At 40.2% G+C, this 23,150-nt stretch overlaps 1 protein-coding gene across 4 annotated transcripts in view; it reads left to right on the forward strand.

Moving 5' to 3' along the window:
• Window positions 1–335: 335 nt before the first annotated feature.
• Window positions 336–23,150, forward strand: part of LOC131061350 (probable sodium/metabolite cotransporter BASS4, chloroplastic) — a 133,526-nt gene continuing 110,711 nt past the window's right edge. Inside the window, exons 1-3 of one of the 4 annotated variants that reach the window (XM_057994996.2) lie at window positions 336–362; window positions 1,023–1,090; window positions 1,365–1,450. In XM_057994996.2, the coding sequence (XP_057850979.2) occupies window positions 1,064–1,090; window positions 1,365–1,450 (113 nt within the window). In that variant the 5' untranslated portion in view covers window positions 336–362; window positions 1,023–1,063. The remainder of the gene's footprint in view (window positions 363–1,022; window positions 1,091–1,364; window positions 1,451–23,150) is intronic. The other 3 variants (XM_059213847.1, XM_057994998.2, XM_059213848.1) reach the window with 3 other exon arrangements.

Raw genomic sequence — 23,150 nt, forward strand, 5'->3', positions numbered from 1 at the left:
GCTTAATTTAGGGATCTTCCATTTATTTATTATGTCCTTTAAACTGTTGAACATTTGGTCCTTGTGATTGCTTGTATTAGTGTCATTTATTTTCATGTTTGGTTTCAGTTATTTTTGTACTTTAAAATCCATAATATGCACCTTCATTCAACTATTGTGAGGACCCTTAATAATGAATTATTTTTGTGTTATGTATATTATAAGTTCCATTATATTTTTAATGGTTCTACTGAAATATATTATGCACTTTTTATGCATTTGTAAACGCAATTTTTATGTCCCACTAACGTTTATTTGTAAACATTATTTACTCATATATTTTATTTGTGCTTTTCTACAGGGAATACGAACTGCATTTGATGGTGAGCACATTTACTTGTTAAACACTAGATTTAAATCTGCGAAATTATAGATGAGTATGGCTGTTTTATGCACAGACACAGCACAAATACTTCAGTTGGAAATGGTATAATTGTTGCAATTACATGCAGTTGAATATTGTTGAAACAATTCTTGTCAATGCATTATCAGATATGCCTTTGGGTTGGTTGTTGGGTTATAAAAAGTAATACACTGTTAAAACAATTCTTGTCATTGCATAATCAGACATGCGGTAATACATGCAGCCTCATGTTTATAGCATTTTCCAAGAAGGCTTAAAAAGTAGTTTATGCTTAGTGAAATATGATAGTGATATGAAAATCATCTTTTTATTATGTCTTAAATGTTCAAAGTGCAAGATTGGACTAATGTTCCTGATCCAAAGTTTATTGCTTGTGATATGTGCTATTTTTTGTTATAAAATATCTTATTGGAGGGTGTACATTAGTGTCCTTAGTCAAATTTTATTGCATGATTTACTATATTGGAAAACTATTTAGCATTTGGAGACGATCATGTATAAAAAGGCTATTCTAATGTAATGTGCATATTAGGAAGTGCATATTGCTCAATTTGCCCAAAATAATCTACTATACATTTAATCTAATATGTTCGGTAAAAAGAATCTTTCTTTGATACAGGAGTGGCGAAGTATGTGGATCAAAGACGTAGACAATTTTCAATGCTGAATGGCATTCTTCTTAGCTTGGTTTGTCTCTGCTTATAATTTCTCTTTCCAGCTCAAGAAGTGCTCTTTGCTTTTATGATAGTTTCTATCTTTACAAAATTTTCAACATTCTTTTAATTGTAGAATGTATAACACCTGTTATTTGGAATGAAAAATATGCCCTCTTGAAAGACTTTTCTTGGCTGAAAAATTGAGGTTTCAATTGTATAATAGATGACTTTTACACACAATAGTCAGAAGATTTGTACTAATATCATTGTAAGTCAAATTTTCATTTTTTTTATCTGGCCTGTAGGTCCCCTGGATGCAAGTAAGTGGGTCAAGAGCATTACTGTTAACAGTTACACCAATGAATTTTATTATAGCAATCGGTATTGGCATGTGAGTCAGTATAACACCCTCTTGTCTTAAATGGTGTTTTTACCTATATGTTTGGTTAAATTATTTATTCAACAGAGACGATGCATTTTGTTGATCATTCAGTTATGTTGTGCTCTTAAGGAAACAACTATTAAACTTTTTGATTAACTTTGATTGGCTTAAATTCCTTTTCATTAGAAGTTACATATTTCTAGAGAAGCTAGTATTTTGTGTTTACTTGACATGTGATGTGTTTTATTTTACATTATATCTTTTTTTAATGATGTTGAATCTTGCTTGAACAAATTGATTGGCATTGGCTAACCTTTAAAGTTTAATGCAACAACTAATCACTAGATATGTATAAAACTTGTGCAAATTTGATCATAGAGTTATGTTTAAAGAAAAGTTGCATGGACATGAATACGGATACAGATACAGATACAACCATTTTTGAAGACACCCAATATGGATACAATCGGATATGACATTTATAAAAAAATCCATACACATATTTAACACAATTTTCAAAGTCATTAGAGGAGATATTCATTACTTTAATAGCAATGTAGACACATAATTGCTACATACATAATTATAAGTTGATTTAACAACTTACAATATGTAAAAAAATGTGGAGTTGCATTGGAAGATAACCCAAAAAAATGGATTGTTGAAATAGAGAAACATTTCATTTGTCTTCCTCATTTAGTGTTGGTTTTGTTTATAAAAAAACTAAAAAAATTGCATGATTGAAGTTTTTTAAAATTAAGTTTATGAAGATGTACATCAAATTTGAAAAAATCAAATCACACAGTATTTATGGCGAAGGTAATGCAACGCTGACGAAAGTTAATGGGTGACAAATGTAATGCAACGCCGACGAAAGTTATGGCACGATAAACATTTTCGGAGAATGAACTTCTGATTGGGGCAGTTGGTTTTGAAGTATAATGGTCATAACGAGATTAAACGAGGGAAGTTCAAAGTTTGTTGGCTTGGACCCTATAAAGTGGGGAAGTTGGCCAAAACAGAGCAATCAAACTTGCAACGCTTGACGACAAACCCATTAGAGACCTGGTGAATGGATCAAAGCTGAAAGTGTATTAGGAGAGGAGAAACTATAGCAGTAAACATGTTGGGGTATGCCACTTGTGGAGATTGGATGATCGAAAGGTAGGAAGTCTTGGAGGAAGACCTAGTAATCAAGGAGCAATGGTACAGACCAAATGAAGATTGGTCTGAACCTATAACATCACTTGAGGAAAGGTTGGCAAGGAAGCATGTGGAAGGCATTGACATACCATGCATAAATAAGCACCTAACAAATGCCTATTTTGGCACATTTGCATCATGGATGCGACTTAGTGGATATTGGAAGTGGAAGGCACCATTAGCTCCAGAACATCCTAGTTTTGGTGTTTTCATTTTGGTATGCCGTGCATATTCCAATTCCGCATAGCTTGTCAATTGTGTAAGACTCCGTGGGCACACCATCACATCCGAACAAGATTCTCTAGTATGACAATACTTGGTATTGGTATGGTAGCATAAGCGTTGATCTTATTGGTACGACATGACAAACACATGATGAAAATCATCTTTGGAAACCCTAGCCAATCGGGAGTCAGTCGAGGTAGTTACCATAACGATCAATGTCAATAAGTTTGTAAGGGCCAAACATCTCATTCAACATCAATTTCAACAATGGCCATAGGTAGTAGCACCCAAAGTAAGCAATTTCGGCCTCGTGCTCAGATTAAGGGTGAAAGGATTACAATCGATACTCTTACCTAGGAGTGTTTGAGCGGCATTGATTACTGCACATGGTGGCAGGAGATGGACGAGAACCATGACTTCAAGATGATCCTCAAGCATGCATAGGTGGCAAGACAATTTAGATGCCCTTTTTCAATGTATGAGAATTTGAGCCCATTTTGAAGGCTTTGGTAGTGCGTTATGATGGGCACGCACACAACTCCACCATACGTTACAATGGACATGATGTGATTGTGTCCTTTTGGCTGGTTGAGTTTACATGGGTATTTGGAATCCCATCACAAGGCACCAAGTTGGCCAAGCCGTGAGGCAAGATGACAATAGAGTAGAAGGATAATCTACTGAAACAGGTATGTCGTGACGACTTAACGCCAAGTGACTTAGCATTTTCAGTGCATTCTTGAATGGCAACAATGTCGGTGGTGATAGTTGAATACCGATTGGGCAATTTACTTCTAATCGGAGATGTTTATTAGTTAATGATAAAGTTTAAGTTATAAAGTTAAATTAAAGTATTTAACTTTATCGTTATTTAATAACTTTAGTGGGACCATAAAGTTAAGTGTTAAAAGAATTAAATGTCCCTTTTCTTTTAAAAGGTACATGGGTGCCTTAATGAGGAGATTACAATATTAAAATAAATGTGATTTCTATTATCCCACATTGCCTATGAGTTGGGTCAACTTCCTTGGAGAGTGAATAAATAGATGTTTTGAGAGCTCTTTCAACATGCTTGGTTGATGAATTTATGAATGAATTTGCTGAGATATTTTCTCAAGGGTTTGTGAGGACAAAATCCCTCATAAGCAACAATCTCTATGCTGTTGGAAGACACAGTCTAGAGATTTAGTCAGTTGCCTACGAACAAGTAAGATCTTTGAGCAAGGTTTAGTGTCATTTTCAGTTTGAATCCAAGTAGCAGATTTATACAAGTCTGGAATGGACGATTCAGGCCAAGGGAGAGGAGCTGAGACATTTGATTGCTGGACTGGAATTACCTTGCTGGGCCGTATCTGCGGAAGAGCAATGCTGGGTTTGTGGACAAATTTGGCTGGGATTGGGTGTCAAAATACTTCCATTTGTGGCCTCTAAGACCTGCACACTCATCAACACTCCTATTGTATGATGGGGCTCATCTTTGAAGTGGCGTGTGGATTTTGAAGAATTCTTCACGGTTGGTCATTGGAACAACAATTTGTCGAAGTCAAAATCTTTTTCTGGGTATGTTTTCTTTAGATAATAGGGCATATTTAATGTACCGGGTTATTGCTATTTTGAGGAAAAACTCAATATTGAAGTCAGAATAAAAATCTGGAATTTTCAGTGTGTTGCATTGTAATTTGCAAGTTCATTTTAGTTTATGAAAAGTCTATTTTCAGTAATTAGTTGCAAGTCATTTCTATTTTTGCAAAGCAATGCAAAAATTCAAAAAAAAATTACAGCAAAAACACATTTTTAAACCACAAAAAAAAACAAGGGAAAACAGGGCAGCCATTACATTTGGCAATAGAAATTTTAATTTGTTTTCAGCATTTGGAATTGTGATTATTAATTTTGTGGCATCTATTCATATGATATAATGCAAATTGTTTGACAAAATATAGCCATGTTATCAATGAATATTGTGATAATTTTATAAGGGGTTGATGATTTAAATTTATAGCAGTAGCTATTTTAAATCATTGCATCTAGAAACATTCAATGATAAATTGTATGCAAAGTGTTTGATAGAATTTTTGCAAGCCAAATTCAGAAATATTACAAGTCTGGTACTTGTTATGAGTTCTCAACCATCTATAAATAGATGGTCAAACTAAGGCAGTGAGCAAACATTTTCAGGGGTATCTTGGATATTTTATTGCAGGCCCTAGAGAATTTTATGGCTACCACTACCCGTTTCTTATTCTTTACTAGGGATAGGAGGAAATTGCAATCGATTTCATTAGAAGGTTGTCATGTTCCATTGGAAAAGATGCCCTTGTGGAACTAGACTAATTACCAAATATGTTCGTATGACATGCCATGAGATTTGATGTCAGTGAATTTGTAGTCAAATGTGAAACCTGCTAATACAGTAACGAAGAATTGGTCAATTGTCTTGGCCTACTTAACCCCTTCCTTATTCCTTAGTTGCACTATAAAGAAAGTGCAACTGATTTTATGACAAGATCTCTCCATTTCAATGGCTAGAATGACCTTGTGGTAGTAGATTAACTCACCAAATACACACATTTCTTAGACATCTCCTCCATCATCTTCAAGATGGCCATAAACTACATGGGCGACCAAATATCATTATGTCTAATCATGATTCCAAATACACCAATAATTTTTGGAGGGATTGTCTTCAACCCCAAGGCACTCAATTGGCTATGAGTTCTTTGTACCACCTATAAATGGAATGGTGAGCAAACATTTGGTGGGGTATCTTTGATGCTTTTTTAGAGGCACACAATTGTTGTGTGTTAAGTGGGTAACAGTAGCAAATTGGTGTTATATCACCACCTCCATAGAACCACCAAAATTATTCCTTTTGAGGCTCTCTATGGGTCTTCTATGCTGGCATTGATAGTTAACCTTCAACTTCCTCCAAGGTGTAGGCAATCAATGGTCATGTTTAGAAATCATTTTAGACCTTAGTCACTCTCAAAAATAATCTCCAACTTGCTTAGAAAAGTACAAGAATAGCTGACAAACATTGAATTGACAACATTTTCTTGTTGAATTATCGAGTATAACTTAAGGCTCCAGCCCTAAAAGTTGTCTTTTCTTAAGCTCAAACAAAACACAAAGCTGAAACCTAATGTTTATGATCCTTGCAAGATATATTAGAAAATTGATGAAGTTGCATGGGCTTTGGAATTACAACTTGCCACTTCACGTCTAACTTTTGAAGAAGATGGTTAGTGTAGTCGGGAATAATCAATTATGTTATTGTGTCGTCGTTATGTTGTGTCATTATCGATAATTGTGTGTTGTGGGAGTCAGTTAGTTCACTCGAAGGGCAGTTGGACACGACGGTTGGTTGCACCCCCTCGGGTATTATATATTGTTTCTTGTTCCCTCGGGAAATCATCATTGTAATTGGAGACTATATGAAGGAAAATATATTGTTCTTTGGAGTTATAACACTTATCTTATGGCATACTAGCATCTCTTATTCTGTACTGTGCATTCACTTCTTATGTCTTTGAAATAGTTTCCATAGGCGAAACATCTGGCGCATTGCTAGGTCTAATCCGAGCATACATGGCTGAAGGATAAATGGGTCAACCTATCCGCAAGAACATCGTCAATGAGGATGATGAGCTACGAAATGAATTCTATGAAGGAGAGGATGCATTGATGAGGGACTTCATAATCCGATTCCAGGAGGCCATAGAAACCTTCGTGTGGAGAGAGGCCACATGGGAAGAAGTACCGCAAGGTGCAGTGTGGGACGCTCTCAATGTCAGTTCGACGGCAAACAGATCGTTGCACCAACTCCCTCGTCTCCTGGCCCTAGCATCCCTCGCTCACCAGAACCGAAGGGAGGAGATTGAGCGAGAACAGAGGCGACAACAAGTTCTCCGTAATTACAAGGAAAACAACAGGCGATGGGAAGAAGAGTGTGATGAAAGACGCCGCAGGGGAAACTAACTCCTGAACCCCTACGGGAGGAATAAGGCAATACTGTAATAATCCCGACACAATGTTGACATAAATTGTGACCGAAAGGGAAAATAATAAGTTTTTTTGTTTGGTGTACATGATGTGTGCTTGCTGTGTACGGAAGTGATTTATGCCCAATATACTAAATAAGGACAAAAATAAAAAGATACAAAGTGACGAATGGGAAGTGGCATAAAGAGCATTGAATCTTTGACAACAGATAGAATGAAGGTGTGGGCTAAGGCAGCTTGTCGAGGGATGACTGGCCGAGGGGTTGCTCGAAGGGAACCCAGGAGGTGTCACGGGGGTTGCGGAGGCAGAGATAGACAGAGAGAATTACACTCTCTACACTATCGTAGGGTTCCCCAAAGGGAACCTAGAAGGACTCACGGAGGGTGCCGAAGGAGAACTCTACAGTTCGCTAGAATACCACCGTATGGTAAGAAGTCGCGAAGAGTTGGTGGAACAAACAAGGCGAAGTCTAAACCTGATCGATGCTACCAGAGACCTACTAAAGAACTTGTCCATTTCGGAGGATAATCGAAGGGAGACAACCAACCAAAGAGAGACGACTGAAGGTGACGGTACGGCCGAAGGTGCCGGGGGAGCACAAGGGTACCATACGAGAGGCAATTTGTTTGGTTCGGGGTTAGCAACCTTCTCTAGAGGACCCACGAGTGGAGGGTCAGATATAGGAGGTGGAAGTGGAGGATCACCAGGTACAAGCACACAAGGCACCGGAGGAGCGAGACCCAGCAGTGGGATGGCAAGTAAGTAGAAATTGCCAAAGTTCACAGGTGATGGCAAGGAAGATCCAGTATGGCATTGCTGTACACGTGAAACAATTTGGTTGGCCAATGGAGTGACCGATCATGACGACTGGGTGCAGCAGTTCCCAGCCATGCCAAGAGGAGTTGTCATTGATTAGTACTCTGACATGGACAAAACTGAGATTGACACATGGGAGAAATTGGAGAAGGCATGTAAAGCATAATTTTGGTTGCTAAGAGACGATAACGAAATTGTAGCCGAAATCTACGGTACCAAGCAAGGTACTAAGGAGACTGTCCGCGCATATAGCCGAAGGCTAAAGGAATTGTTGGGCAAGATGGAAAGTCAACCGACGGATGGATTGAAGAAACGGTGGTTTGTGGAAGGATTGAGATCCTCCCTACGTAGAAAAATGACAATTGTTCCACCAACGTCATATGAGGATGCCTATAATAGGGCGATGGACTTGGAAAGCGAACATAAAACATCAAAAAAGAAGAAAAACAAAAAATCTTCATCAGACGAGGACAATGACTCTTCCGAAGGGGCAGCAGCAACGGGGAGTCAAGTAAAAAGGTGCAAGCACTCTAGAAAGACATGAGGCGAATGAGGAGAGAATTTAAAGCAATGAGAAGCATGGGTCGGACCGAAGGGAATGTATGGTGCACGAAGTGCAAAGAGGAAGGATATACGAAGGGTACCTATCCAAAGAAGGCCTTTTGCGAGATTTACCAAGTGATGGGACACTCCATCAAGGAGTGCCCATACAACATGAAGACATGGAATGCACAAGTGCTATTCACAGAGCAGGCCACAACATCTGCATCAGCGGGTACAACCCAGTAGAACAACACAACGACAACCTCTGGAGGGTATCGGGACAATAGAAGCGGTGGAAGGAATAATAATAATAACAATAATCGGAGCTGTATCTAGTATGATGCCAAGGGCCGACCTATGATCCGGAAGATTGAATCAATGGACTCCAGTTTGTAGAGACAACTTAGTGTGGCACTTGAAGATCTTGATGCAACAATAAAAGAAGTAAGTTCCCCGAAAAGAAACCTAAGTGCAGCTGAAGACTTCATTGAGACATTGAAAGAACAAATGAGCACTTCTAGAGAAAAGAGAAGGGAGTTGATGGACAAACTCAAGGAGAAAGTAGAACAAAGCATAGAGAATCAAGACAAGACAGATGAATGTGAGAAGCTAGCTTGAGACAATGCAGTGTTGAAGAATGAGATACAATCCATTGTAATGAAGCTGACAAAGGAGATTGAAGACCAAAAGAAGAATGAAGAAAACTTGACTCAGTCACTGAAGGAGAGATCAGATGAATGTTGCAAATTGAATTATGAGAATGATTAGTTGAAGCTTGAGTTGGTGCAAACAAAGAATGGTGGGCAAGAGCTTGAAAGGCAGATCATAATTCTGAGAGATGAACTTACTACTGCTAATGAGTACAAGGAGAAATTCAAAGCTAGCTCAATAAGGCTTGATGAGATGCTGGAAAGTCTGAGAAGTGGAAAAGACATGCGAGGACTTGGATATGAAAGGGGAGAATCCTCTAGTTCTAGACAAAGCAATCATCAGCGAAAGAACAGGAAACCTCCGGTAAGACAACCTAATGCCTATAAATTCAATGGTAAATGTTTTGTTTGTGAAAAATTTGGTCATATGGCAAGTCAATGCAGAAATAAGATGAATAATGGGATGAATAATGTGATGAATAATGGTTCTACTATTACCGATCAATGTTTCATATGCAACAATTTTGGTCATAAGCCAAATATCTGCAGAATAGTGATGCACAATTTTCAAAATAAAAGATGTTATGCCTATGGAATGTTTGGACATATCTCTAACCAATGCAGGATGAGACCAAATTAGATGAACTTCAAGCCTATGCAAAGAAATGTTGTCTGCCATGCATGCAACAAATCCGGTCACATAGCAAAATTCAGCAGAAGTAAGAACAAGAGCAACAATGGTTCAGTGAACAATAACAAATCAAATGAAAAGGGAAAAGCTAAGGTGGAAGAGATCAAAGATCAGCATAAGAAGATGTGGGTTAAGAAGGAAGATTCAAATGTGCAAAATGGCTCCACAATTGAATCCGGTGTTGGAACCTTATTCGGTAACTAAGGCACTTTGGCCTTAGGGGGGAAGCTCATCATTTAGATCCATAGAATCCCTTCTCGGAGACCTGTAACGGGTTATGGAAGGTTGCAGAAGATCAAGATCAGTTATGCAAATGATATCCAGAGGAATTCATGGTGATTTGAGATTCTGGTGAGTGAATTCATGAAAACAAGGTATCCAAAAGCTTTTAGGGTTATGCATTTATTGCAACTAAAAGTTAGGTTTTTGAAGGATAAAAAGGCATTCTTCTATTCATATTTTTCACAATACGAACGAAGAGAGAGCATAGCAGTGAAGCGATTGAGATCTTGCAGAGAAATCAAGGCTTAAGAGTGATCCGACAATGAAATATGGCATCCGGTTGACATTGAAAAGGTATTTATCCGTTACGAGCCATCTGTTCATACCCTACTTTTCGAAATGGCATCATCTTTTGGCATTGCAACCCTACTTGTTGAAATCATTGAGAGAGCAAGGCCCGCGTTTAAGAAACACCCGTTTAAGTCGGTTGAAGACGATCCAAAAAGAGCATTTTCCTTTGTACCCTACGGTGTGTTGCATAATGAAGATGTTAGGGCATACATACATTGCAACATTGAAGAATTGGGTAAGCCGATATGTTGTCACTCTACACACATGATGGATGGTTTTGGGAATCTGAAATCTGACTTAAAGGCATTGGAAGAAAGGGTTTTATTCAGTTCGTTCATTTCTCGGTATTTGATGAGCCCGAATGGGTGAGATATGTGTTGAGCCAAATTCACGATGAATTTGTATGGCTGGATAATCCTCACAAGATTACGAAGCAAGCCATTCAAGCAATCACCTGTTTGAGTGCAACCGGTGAGGTCCCTGGACTTCAGCATTGTCAAGAACACAACCGTAATGGAGGTAATTGGATCCAAACATGATAACCGGTCAATGACTATTAGTGACATTGTTGAACATGATGTGAGATTTGCTTTGATTATCATAGGATACAAAGTCTACCAATCCAACAGATAGAATTCAGTTTCCGGTACTGCTATTTATGCAACTTATCAGATACTTAAAGAAGATAAGAGTTATGACTTGTGTGAAGTGCTTCTTAGTGAGCTGAAGACCAACTTAAAGAAAATGAAACAAGATAAGAAGCATGTGTTCAAATTTTGCTCTTTGATCATCTGTTTGGCACTTTACTTTCTGAATGAGATACCCAGTGTTGGCAAAGTCCAATGGGCGTATGATAATTCAGTAGCTGTCCAGATCAAGGAAGGGTTACAAAGTTTGGGTGACACAGTTGCACAAACATCTTCTTTGTGGGGATACTTCAAGTCAATTCAAGCTAAGATGCAAAGCAGTGAGAGGATCGCTAAAGAGATTGTAGAAAAATATGAGGAAACAATCTGCTTCATGGTTGACAAGGATCAATGTCATATGGAGGCAGTTGAACCTAGGACAGTTTGGATCATGCCCATGGGGTATGAGGTAGATGGGAATACACTTGATGCTTATGTTCAACATTTTCTCAATAAACCAGGGGATGAAAAGGAGGAAAAATTTGGCACACTCAAGGAAAAAGACTTGGACTTCCATAAGAAATTCACCAAGTCCAGTAGGAAGAGGAAGGTTAGAAAGGAGGTTGAATAACTTGCAGAGAAGATGGGTATAACCAAAGAAGTTGTGCAAAGGGCTAGGGAGAAGAACATATTGAAAGAGGAAGACATGGTGAAGCAGCAGTCTAAACCAGTCTCCACTCCTCCCAAGCAGACCAAACCTAGACAGAGCAAGTCAACACCTACCTCCGGTGTGCAAAAGCCTGTCCCTCCTCCTAAGCCTCAATCGTCATCAACCGGTGGAGCTGTGAAGAGGCTGAAGTAGAAGCTCCAAAGGGAATATGTTGTAGCCACTGCAGAGGAGGAAACTAAATCTGATGAGGCAGTGCGCGAGGTGAAGAAGTCTGCTACCTATGCTAGGGTAGTAAGAAAGCCCCCATCCGGTGAAGCTCAACCTGCCAAGAAGCCTAAAACACAAAGTGAGCCATCCGGTAGACCAAAAACTAGCAAGAAGCAAAGATCAGAACCTAATGAAGCTCTGAAATTGGGTAAGTGAAATGCTACCTATACTATTGTGCCCCCGAAATCAATGAATGAGATAATTGATGAAGTTGTAAAGGAAATCTCAAGAATATCCTTGTATATTATGAAAAATTTGATAATAAAGATCAAAGGGCAATTGAGGAAGGTATTGTACAGTAGATGAATGTATATAGTAAGGCATTGATAGAGTTCTCATCTATGATTCCAAAGGAATTATATGAAATTTTGGATGCCTGGAGACATACAACCAGTCTAGAGGATGAAAGATTAAAAGAATATACCTTAGTAAATCTGTGTCTAGTTGCATCAAAGGATTAAATAAAAAGAATTTGGGACTTGCAAAGGAAATGTCCTAGAGCAAACATATAGTGAATAATATAATGTTTGGAAAAGTTGATGAAGTTATTAAGGAAACAAAAGGTATACTGAAGAAAATTTTGAAGAAAAATCATTATCAGATCCATCCGGAGAAGGATGATCTCCAACCAGAAGTGCAATCAAGCAAAGACACTTCTATTCCGGTAGATTAGGTTCAGACAGAGATTCCTCATGAGCAGAAAGATCAAACAACTGAGCAGGATAATCCTGTAGGAACTCATGAGCAAGTAGTTACTGATGATACCACTGATAACCAGGCAGTTGGAGACTCCGGTGAAGCTGTGCAAGATCCTTTGGTATTAGAAGTTCATTCTGACCATGCAGCTGAGATTAGTGTGGAGAAGGATAAAGGAGGAGAGAAGGTTGATGTGGCATCGGTAACAATGGCAAGAGCCATTGTATCCGATAAGGGGAAGCACATTGCTACAGATGATGACTTCTCTGATGGGCCGATTGATTTAAGTTCTTTATCTCCCATACAATCACTAAAGTTAGCCACCCTTGCACAAGCTAAGGCAAGTGAGGACTTTCTCAAGTCCCACCTAGAAGACAAGCCACTGATAACTCTAGCTACTGGTGTTTTAGAGAAAATTTTGCCTATATTCATGCAGGATATAGTTGATACATTCTCCAATAAGCTTAGGAATATTCTACATGCAGTTGATTCTCATTTTGTGTCCTTCGAGAAAGCGATAGATATAAAAGTTTCGAATAAATTTAATGAAATGAGATTGCAATCCTTCTTGAAAGTGGTAGAGGATGATAGAGCAGTTTTGAAATCTGCGGTGAAGAGCATTGAGGGTGCTTTAGATGAAGGTGGTAAGATATATAAGTCATGTCTTATTTTGCCGAAATTTACTTTAGACATTGACAAGAAGATTAAGGAATATGAAGGGCAGTTAGCTACAATTTCACAATCCTTTGCCCCTCACACAGTTTTTGCCAATAGTCTTGAAGCTCAAGTTATGGACCTAACTAACAAAATCAAGAGCTTGCATTAGGAATGGGATCGGATTATAAGTAGAGTAGGTGATTTGAGGCATCTAATCACTCCCCAGTTAGACACGTTACTCGGCAACCAACAGGATGCAATGAGTTCTCTGGGTAAGGTTGTGTTGTGACCATTTCACACATCGCCCCATCGCAAATGGGGACCCCCTCTTTTTGCTCGTTTTTCCCTTGCCTTTTGCTTTCGTTTTTAGGATTTTGTTAGTTAGTTAGTCGTCTGGATTTAGGGTCAAGCCTTAGGGTTTTAAATTTTGTCTTTTCAAGCCAAAATCCAGTCGTTTTTGAGAGCTTTCGAGCTTCCTTTTCTAGGATGCAAATTTTGAGTGCAATGAATTCGCCAAAATGGTCTAATTTTCAATAGGAATGTTAATGCAGAGCTAATTTGTCTAAGTGTTGGCAGTCAAATGTGATATTTTTGTTTGATTGAATATTTTGACCAAATTTTGACTTTTTTGATTTTGATCCTGGGCATTGGAATTGATTTGTTTTCGTCTCGTGAAGTGTTAAAATGTGAAAAATCATGTTATTTTGGCCTGTAGGAGCAGAATCGCTCCTGTCCCTCAGTGAAGGACGGGAGCTCATTTTCAAATATCTCATCATCCCTGCAGAGTCCATACAAATTTCAAGTTGGAAGTGATGGAGAATGGCGATATCTTTCCATTGAATATAAATTGAAGATTTTCATGAGCACAGAAATGCCTCCAGGAGGAAAATCGCTCCTGTCCCTCAGTGAAGGACCGGAGCTACAAATCAAATTTCGCCTTGTCCTTGCAAGATTTCGATGACTTAACAATTTGAAAGGGTCCGAAGGAAGATGCTTTGCCAAATGAATATAATTTGAGATGCAAAAACGAAGGAGAATGACCTATATTGACCAAATCGCTCCTGTCCCTCTCCAAGGGACCAGGGCGAAATACCTTATAGCTCCCGTCCCTCTCCAAGGGACCAGAGCGATTTCCTTCATTATGCAAAATCCAGACAAAGGTCAAGGCAAGTTTACGTTCAAAAACAAGGAAAAACATGAGATGAAAGCGTTGAATATAAATTGAAGATTTTGAGACGTTCATAACAGTGCTAAATGCCTAGTTCGCTCCTGTCCCTCAGGAAGGGACCAGAGCGATTTTTGATATAATTGATTTTCTTGCAAAGTTACAAACAATGTCAAGGCATGAACGAATGGAGTGAAGAAAGACGAATCCATTGAATATAGACTTGGAACCTGACAAAGTGAGATAAAGGCTACAAAAGGAGGATCGCTCCTGTCCCTCTCCAAGGGACCAGGGCGATACAATGGTGATGTTACTTCCTATGCAAGTTCAAAGACGATCCAAGTCAAGACAAGGTGGCGAGGGACATTTCAAGGCGTCTTTAGCAAGCACAAACATTAAAAGGTCGTCACAATGATGAAATTCGCATCCTAGGACATAGATCGCTCCTATCCCTCTCCAAGGGACCAGGGCGATGTTAGATGCATTGGCCATTTCATGCAAAATTTACGTAAGGACAAGACTTCGCAATGTTTTAGAAGGTCCAAGGCATCGTATGAAGGTAATTCGCAAGGGTTTTCAACGTCCAAACATTGCCAATCAAGGTGAAAAGCCCCCATCGCTCCTGTCCTTTGGACAAGGACCAGGGCGACCTTATCAAAAGCACGCATATTCCTTCAAGATCAAAGCTAGGCGAAGTTAGGTAAGGTGAAGGACGACGTTTGAAGGACATCACAACGAAGATCAAAGTGTAAAGTTGCCAAGGTTAAGGAGAAAACATGGATCGCTCCTGTCCCTCTCCAAGGGACAAGGGCGATGATCCCTTTAATACACCCAAAACTTCATGCGAGCAAATGGAATAAGCGCAAAAGACACGAACAAAGGATGTTATTCGCCAACAATGAAAGATCGAAGTTAAAAGATGCAAGATGGACGTGGAAACAAGAAGATCGCCCCTGTCCTTTGGACAAGGACCAGGGCGATGTACACTCAAAAGGCACTTAAGCACACATGCAAGATGATCAAATGCGAAGAACCCATCGAGATTATCGATTTTCAACGTGGAGATGAAGAAGTTGGACGTAAGAAATGCAAAAATCGAGACCAAAATGTTGAATCGCTCCTGTCCCTCTCCAAGGGACCAGAGCGATGAGGTACGTCCCTTCCTTTTTCATATTTTGGCGCCAAATAAACAAATTTAAATTTCCTTAAATGCTAAATCGATTAAAAAATTGAAAATCCATTTTTTTTTAGCATTTAATATGGCGTTATCTTTTATTAATTATTTTTGCCTTAATTAAAAAATCGAAATTTGCAAACGCAAGGCATTAATAATTAATTAATTAATTAATATAAAATCGAATTTAGAGCGCTCAATTAAGCAAGTCGGCCTTGTTATTTTATTGCAAATCATTTAAAATCATTTTGAAAAATGGTTTTATTTATCAAGTCGGCCTAGGGGGTGAAAAGGTGTGAGCGCTATATATAAGGGGAGTGGAAATTTTCATTTTCACATAATCATTTTTACCTTTCTTCATGAGAATTGAGGAGAGGCGAATATAGTGCGAATTGCGTTGAAAACCAAAGGTGGTGCGAATTTCATTCATCCAAAGGGTGGCGCTTTATACATCAAGGGTGGTGCGAATTTGAAGACCACACCAAATGCGAACTTGAGGATACATTAAGGCGAATTTGCTAAAGACTTGGAGGATTTGTTTGAGCGATTTGTCAAGGGCAAATTTGAAGATCATTTAAGACCACGTCTAAGGCGATACTTGAAGATCACGTTCACTCCAAAGGTGGCAAAGTCAATTTTGAGGAGATCATATTGAAGATTATTGTATACCTCAATTTTGCCTAGGCGAATTTTGTTTTTGCATTCTAGAGTTAGCTCTCTATCGAGGTATGGCGATTTTAATTATTATTGCTTTATTCATTCATCGTCATATTTCAAGTTTTGAAATTTTGATTTTTGAATTTCTCTTAGCTCAATCGTTTATTTTAGGAAATGATAACTCTAGAGACTTATCATGATGTTTCCTAAAAACTTTATCTCTCTAATCAACGTTATTTATTGCAAAATCTATTTCTTATAATGGAATGTTGTGTAGGTATGGCGACCCCAAAGGCGGGAGCATCCACCAGCCGCTCAGCTCTCATGAAAGAAGATCTGGAGACCGAAGAAGTGGAGACCAAGATCGTGTCGAAGTGGAGCAACATTGGAGATACCAACTTGGGGAACTTTAGCACGAAGAAGTTCTGAGAGGTCCCTTACATCGGCAAGCCATCACCTGTCGCCCGGAGAATAATAGAGAGTGGCATCATCAAGGCGGCCGGTTTTCCTCCAGCTATTCAGTGCCACGAGTTGATGATCGAGTGTGCCCGTCACTACAATCCACAGTCCAGGACAATTGTGTCCAATGAGGGAAACACTTTGGCGTACCTTTCAGAGGAAGCTATAAGTGAAGCTTTCCATCTTCCAGAGCACAGGGACATGATATATAAGAGCATTGAAGGAGCCAGATCAGTGTACGATGATGATCCAGATGCTTGCCTAAGCATAATCAACAAGAACTGGCTACTCAAGAGTCATCCCCGTTTAAGCAAGGTACCGAACACACCGCACCGGATTGATTTCCAGGAGGAGTACAGAGATTTGATTACTATGCTCAACCGAGTTACAGGAGCACCTCATGCCTTCTATTTTGAGAAGTGGATGTTTTACTTCATCCAGGTGATTGTTCAGGGTAAGGGTACGATACATTGGGCTAGGATGATTAGCCATTGCTTGGACGTATAGTTGAGGAGACTCAGGGCTACTAAGTCCTTCCACATGAGTTCATACGTCATCTATGCTTTGATCAGGAGTGTTGAGTACGCAGGACTACCTCACAGAGGAATGATTGGAAGAGGACCCGGTGAGGTCAGAGCTTGTGAATCCTATGCCTACTTGCATCATCCGCCAGGGAAAAACTACAAGTTAGTTAATGATACTTTCACGATGAACATCACAAGGACGTTGCAAGGAGGGATTCACAACAGATTATCTCAGGATGCCCAGGAGTTCATCAAGAGGTATGGTGCTTGGTTCATTCAGTTTCCCAAATTCACTTACATTAGAGTGCACGGATGTCCTTTACCTCCATACATGTTGCCGAGGTACCCGACAGACAGAATTGTGTTACTTGAGGTAACAAGGCAGTTGGCAGCATATGTGAAGGCATTCAGACACAGACATCAGAATGGAGTTCAGGTACCTGTTATTTTGGGTAATTCAGTTGAGGTATGTCCTAATGTCTTAGCCATGGATGACGCAGAGAAGGAGTTAGCCTTGTATTCTTTTTCATCTTTTGCTTGGAGGAATAGTTTTGATCCACATGGACATTTAGAGGAGACGGTCGGTAGAAGATTTAGACATGAGCATCAAATTGAAGATTTTATGATGAACCTCCTAGATGATCTTGAAGTGAAACGAAAGATACATTCTAGATTGCCTTTGGATTTCATCAAGAAATGCAGGATTTACAGAGTGGCCGACCAAGCTCAGGACAATGGCAGGCACATCCAATCTTCATATGATAGAGAAAGCAAAACAATAAGTTTGAATTGGAATGAGCCCGAGGTCGTGGATTTAGATGATTTGATGGCACCAGTCTTGTCTTGTACTCGCAGATGGGTAGACGTTCAGCATCAGAAGTTGAGAGAACAAGGCGTAGCTATGTCTTTTACTTTGGAAGAGAAACCAGCCGAAGGTGGAGCCAGTGTTAGCGAAGGCAATCCTAATCCTAGGAATTCAGGTGAAGGTAACCTTCGATGTGCCAGTGAGGGCAATCTCCATTCGAGAGGTTCAAAGAGAAAGGAAAGATCAGAAAAGAAGGAGTCTTCCAAGAAAAAGCAAGGTGCCAACAAAGATCAAACACCAGGTACTTCTTGCAGACCAGAAAATAGAACAGTTCAAGTGGAAGAGTCCATGGAGTCGATGGTACAGAATGACAGACAGGAGGAAGGACAGGCACAGCATGTTTCGTCAGATGGATCTCTCCAAGATTATGAGTTAGAAGAGGATAATGAAGTAACATCTCCTCCCAGACAAGAAGAAATAGTACACAAAGAAATTCAAGTTCAAGAGACAAGATCGAATATCCCAGATTGGTTGAAGGAAAGATTGACCAAGGTGATCGTAATTGAGGACGAGGACAGTGCAATTGATTTGGAGAGCCTTGTTGGACGTTCACATGTGATGACAGAGAAGAAGAAGGCTACAAAGATGTCCAAGATGATTCGAGATGAGACTGGATCTAGAAAACTGCAGATAGCTACACCGGCAGCAGATAAATATGAGGATGAGATCCTAGCAGAGGATTATGATATAAAGACTTTTGAGTTAGGACCATCCACAGCAGAGCAGACTTTAGATGATGCCACCGACACATTTGAGGCATTGAAGGACAAGTTTAGAGAAGAAGTAGAAAAGAATAGAAAGCTGGAGAGAGAGGTCGGTGCATGGAGGACATATTTCAGTCACATCAATGAACCTTTGGGACGTCAGGATCCAGTTAGATCACCAGTGCAGGCATTGCCCCTTCAATCGATCAATGAAGCAGAAAGATTCAGGAACCTGGTCCAGCGTACATGTAGTTGGATGGATAGATCTCATACAGTGGCCATAGAATTTGTTACAAGGATGTCGAAGATCATTCATCAGGCTATCCAAGTTCTTGAGATTATCCACAGATTGATGGCAACAGTAGCTGCATTTGCCCATACCAAGGACGTTGTCATCCCTGTCTTGAAAATAATAAGACATACATCCAGAAGAATTTTAGCGCAGGAGAGGATCTTAGAAGGTGATTCTCACAGTTTGTTTCAGTGGTCAACCTTACTCCATATAAAGAGTGTTCTCTTCGAGGACATCAGTGTTAGATGTGGTCAAGTTGAGGAGGTGATCAATCCGATCCAGGACAGAGTATTTGAGGTACTTCGTACCATTCTTGGCAGAAGGATCGAGGTCGAGACAGATGTGGATATCCAGGAATTTGAGGATAGAATCAAGATCATCTTTCGCAAGGACGCAGATGTTACAGATGAGCAGTATGATCAGATGTATGCCACCATGCTCCTGATTGATAGAACTAAGGAACTTGAACCTACTTGGGACGCAACTCTTCTAGATGCATTCGATCAGGTCATCCACTTAGAAGAGAGTATCAAGAATCTTCCCGAGATTCCAATCACAGAAATCGAAGGAATCGTGACAAAATTCATTGCATATGCTAAGAAAGAGAATTGGAAAGGGAATAAGATTCTAGATGAAAGGTTGTTACAGATGACATGACATCTTATTTCTCATTGGTTGATACCTCCTAGATTTTTGTGCCGAATTTAATATTTGGCTATGTATTTAATTTTGTTCAGTAAAAAGGAGGTCATTTGTAACAAACCCTAATTAGGGTTTAGGTGTCATGATCTTGTCCGTTGATTTACTTTCAATCTGGACCTTTCATTGTAACTGGGGATGCTATTTATACCCCCATTTTTCATTTCATTTGGTAATAGTTAATAGTCGAATAGTCAGATAAGAGTGAAATAGAGAGATTAGAGTTAGAAGCAATTCTTATTTTGTAGCAAGATTGAGTCTTGAAGAGAGAAATTCAAGCAATTGTTGTATATGATGACTTGGAAATCAATAAAATATTGAAGTTATGGTGTTTTGTTGCAAATTTCTTAAGTTATCTTCATGGTTGTTGGATGTACTTGAATCACGCTCAATCAAAGTAATTTGTTAATTTGAAAGACTAAGTGTGAGATTTGATATTTGGTGGGATTCGCAATCCAAACCACTAGCTTCTTGCTGATTGTAGGAACGCCTTGCGTGGTCGACTGGAGAACATTTTGAGTCCCTAACCTTCAAGCATTTTCGTATCTAGGATATGTACCTTCGTAGTAGTGTCCTTGGTCTTTGATGCATTGAACATCATTATTACCTTAGAAGATCGCACTAATTTCAATTGAGTTGTTATCTTATGGCAAAGTTGAAGTTGGTTGAGTCTTGCCAAATCTCATTCATGCTAAGTCATTCATAGGGTTAGGCTAGATTAGACCTCTTAAACCCTATCTTTTGCTTTTTTTGAAAGTTCTTTTAGTTTAGTAAAATCTTCGAGCTTTGAATATGTAAGACCCCTTGGAGGAAACAGCAAATCACATCATACCACTAAAAAGCTTGTCCACACGTAGAGACCCCACTAAAAGAACCTTGGAGTCCATCTAACTGATCCTTTTTGCAGATCTTCAGCAGTTAGAGACTATTTTCTCAAGAGAGGATAAGATGCCTATTGGTATTTTATTCTGTGTATGATTGTGTATAAAATACACGTCAACAGGTTGTACCCTTTGTTTGCTCGCTGGGCGAACAATTTAATGCATGCAGATGGAATACATAACAAAGAATAGTAATGCCATAGATTTCAAATAAACAGAGACATAATGTATTAAGTCACAATGTATATCAATTGCTAGCCAATAGAAAAGATACCATTCCATTCATAATCGTCATAATGGCAAGTTACATCACATGGTATATAAAGGTACCGAGGGGGTGCGAGGGACAACCGTTGCACCCGTAACTACCTGCCCTCGGTTACATCACTAAACAAAGTACTTCCTAATTACTTAATTACTTATTCTTCCCATACATACAATATGCCGCCAACATCATCCCCCCCAGAAAACAAGGTCGTCTCCTGACGATTGACAACAAAAACGGGAGGATCAAAAGAAAAAAAAATCAAGATTGAGAATGGGGCTGAGGAAGCGTCCCTGGTGAGGATGGTGTCAATGCTCGTGGTGTGGCTGCCAGGCATGCCCGTAACTCATAGACCTGCTCAGTCCTCAACTGCAAATCCCTCTCTGCAACCATCTGACGCTCCATAGCCATCTTCACCATCATTGCGGTTTCGAGGACTTCCTTATCCTTCTTCTCCACAATCTCCAGGGCACTAGTGAGACGGTTCTCCAACATAGCCCTTTCTTCTCGGGCTTCCTCCAACTATGCCCCCAAGGCATCCTTCTCCGACCTCTCCTCTGCCAACTCTGCTTCCAAGGTAGTTCTCTCCGCTACCCCCGAGTCCTTCTCCCAAGCCAACTGGTCCCTATGCAACTCCTCCATCTGTTGGAGTCGACCAGCCAACTCCTCCCTTGCCGACACGACCTCCTGCCACTGGGTCTCCGTACCCTGAGCAATATGTTGTGTCCACTTCAGCTCATAGTATGTCTCATGGAAGACCTGCTCTACCCTCTGCAATAGGGACTGTGTGCTGGTCTCTTCAACTTGCTCCTAGAGACCCGAATCTTCCAGCATCTGCAAGGTCTCCGTAATACGCCACCCCCTTGACTCAAAACACTCGGCAAAGTGTGTCGTTCAACCGTCCCTCATAAACCCAAGCAGCTACTCTAGCTGTCTGTCTGTCCTGGCATCTCCTTGGGACCGTGCCGAGGCTACAATCCTCTAGGCTCCAGCAACCATGTCCGCAATAATTTGTTCCAAATCCTTGTCACCATTCACTCTCAGAGATGCAGGGACACCTTTCTCTTGGGCATCCTGGTGAGGACTCTGCAGTAGCTCAACATGAGGGGGGCTCTATATCAAGTCCTGCTCTCGCTTGGGACTCAACACCAACTCACGAATGCGTGAGTGGTCTCCCTGCACTGCCCGCGAGTTCTCTGGTGAGCTATCTCCTACCAAGTCTACAATCTCGTGGGGCCTCGGCAACTCACGCTGTGAAGAGCGGACATTTGCTCCAACCGGTGCCACTGGTGCCATCTTATACCGAGTCAGCCAGGCACTCTGATCTTCTTGAGAAGGAGTACCACTCCCTCCAAGATGCTCCGATGCTATCGCAACCTCACTACCAACCATCTCCCCACTAGTCCCTGCCTCCTACCGTTTGGGCCTCGGGTGCTCCTGGTGATGGGGAGGTATACTCAAAGAGAGTTAATTCCTTGTCCAAGGGTAGTCAAGTGTTGTCCTAGTGGGCTCCCTTCATTGTTCATCTGGTCTACTAGTCAATTTAGACATCTCAATTCTCTAGGAGTGCTCCCAATCAAGATGTGCTCACTGGTTGCTTAGGCATGGTTGGGATTCACAAGGGTAAACCCAACCTCACACTCTCAATCTCCTAACAAATGCTTGCAGAGGTTGTAGTAGGTGTTTATGATGTTTTCCAAGGGTAATCAACTGGTTTTGAGTATGGGTTTGATTCATTTCCCCATCGCTTCTTCCTTTTCCTATTTTCTAGGCTTAGTAGCCCTAGAGCCCCAATTAGCCCTACCTAACCGGTTTTTGTGGATTTTTTCACCATTTCCCCAAAGACCCACACAAACTCTTTAATGATCAAGATACCCTTTTTGGAGTACTTTCCAATTTATGACATGAGAAATCTCAGTATGACCGTACAGGTACGGAACCCGCGAAATGCTTGTTTTAGGTGGTTTTTGACTTGTTTTGGTCTTTTTCTAAGGGCTTGGTGTCTTCCTTGATCTGCCACACCTCCAAACTCACACATATGCTCTGCCACACCCCACTTGCTCATGCCAAACACTCTGCACTTCCAACCCTGCTCATCTCTACAAGCACTTGCATAATTTCGTTCATTTCCTAACCGGGCTACGACTGAGCTCGCCTAGGAAATGATGCTCATTGGCCTTTCAATGACCTCCAAAGGAAAATGAAGAATATGTACACTGTACAAAGGTTCCATGGCTCCAGTCCCAAGGGTTATTGAGAAGAAGTCAAAGGACTTCAAGCTAGAACCATGTTTGCGCCTCTCAAACCCTTACTCAGGTCGAGAGCTTGCAAAATTGAAAACTCAATTCAAACCTGCAATAAAACTAACCAAAATGATTCTTGAGCACTACAAGAACATGTACAAA

The sequence above is a fragment of the Cryptomeria japonica genome, chromosome 11 (genome assembly GCF_030272615.1).
Source record: "Cryptomeria japonica chromosome 11, Sugi_1.0, whole genome shotgun sequence".
Taxonomy (NCBI): Eukaryota; Viridiplantae; Streptophyta; class Pinopsida; order Cupressales; family Cupressaceae; genus Cryptomeria; species Cryptomeria japonica.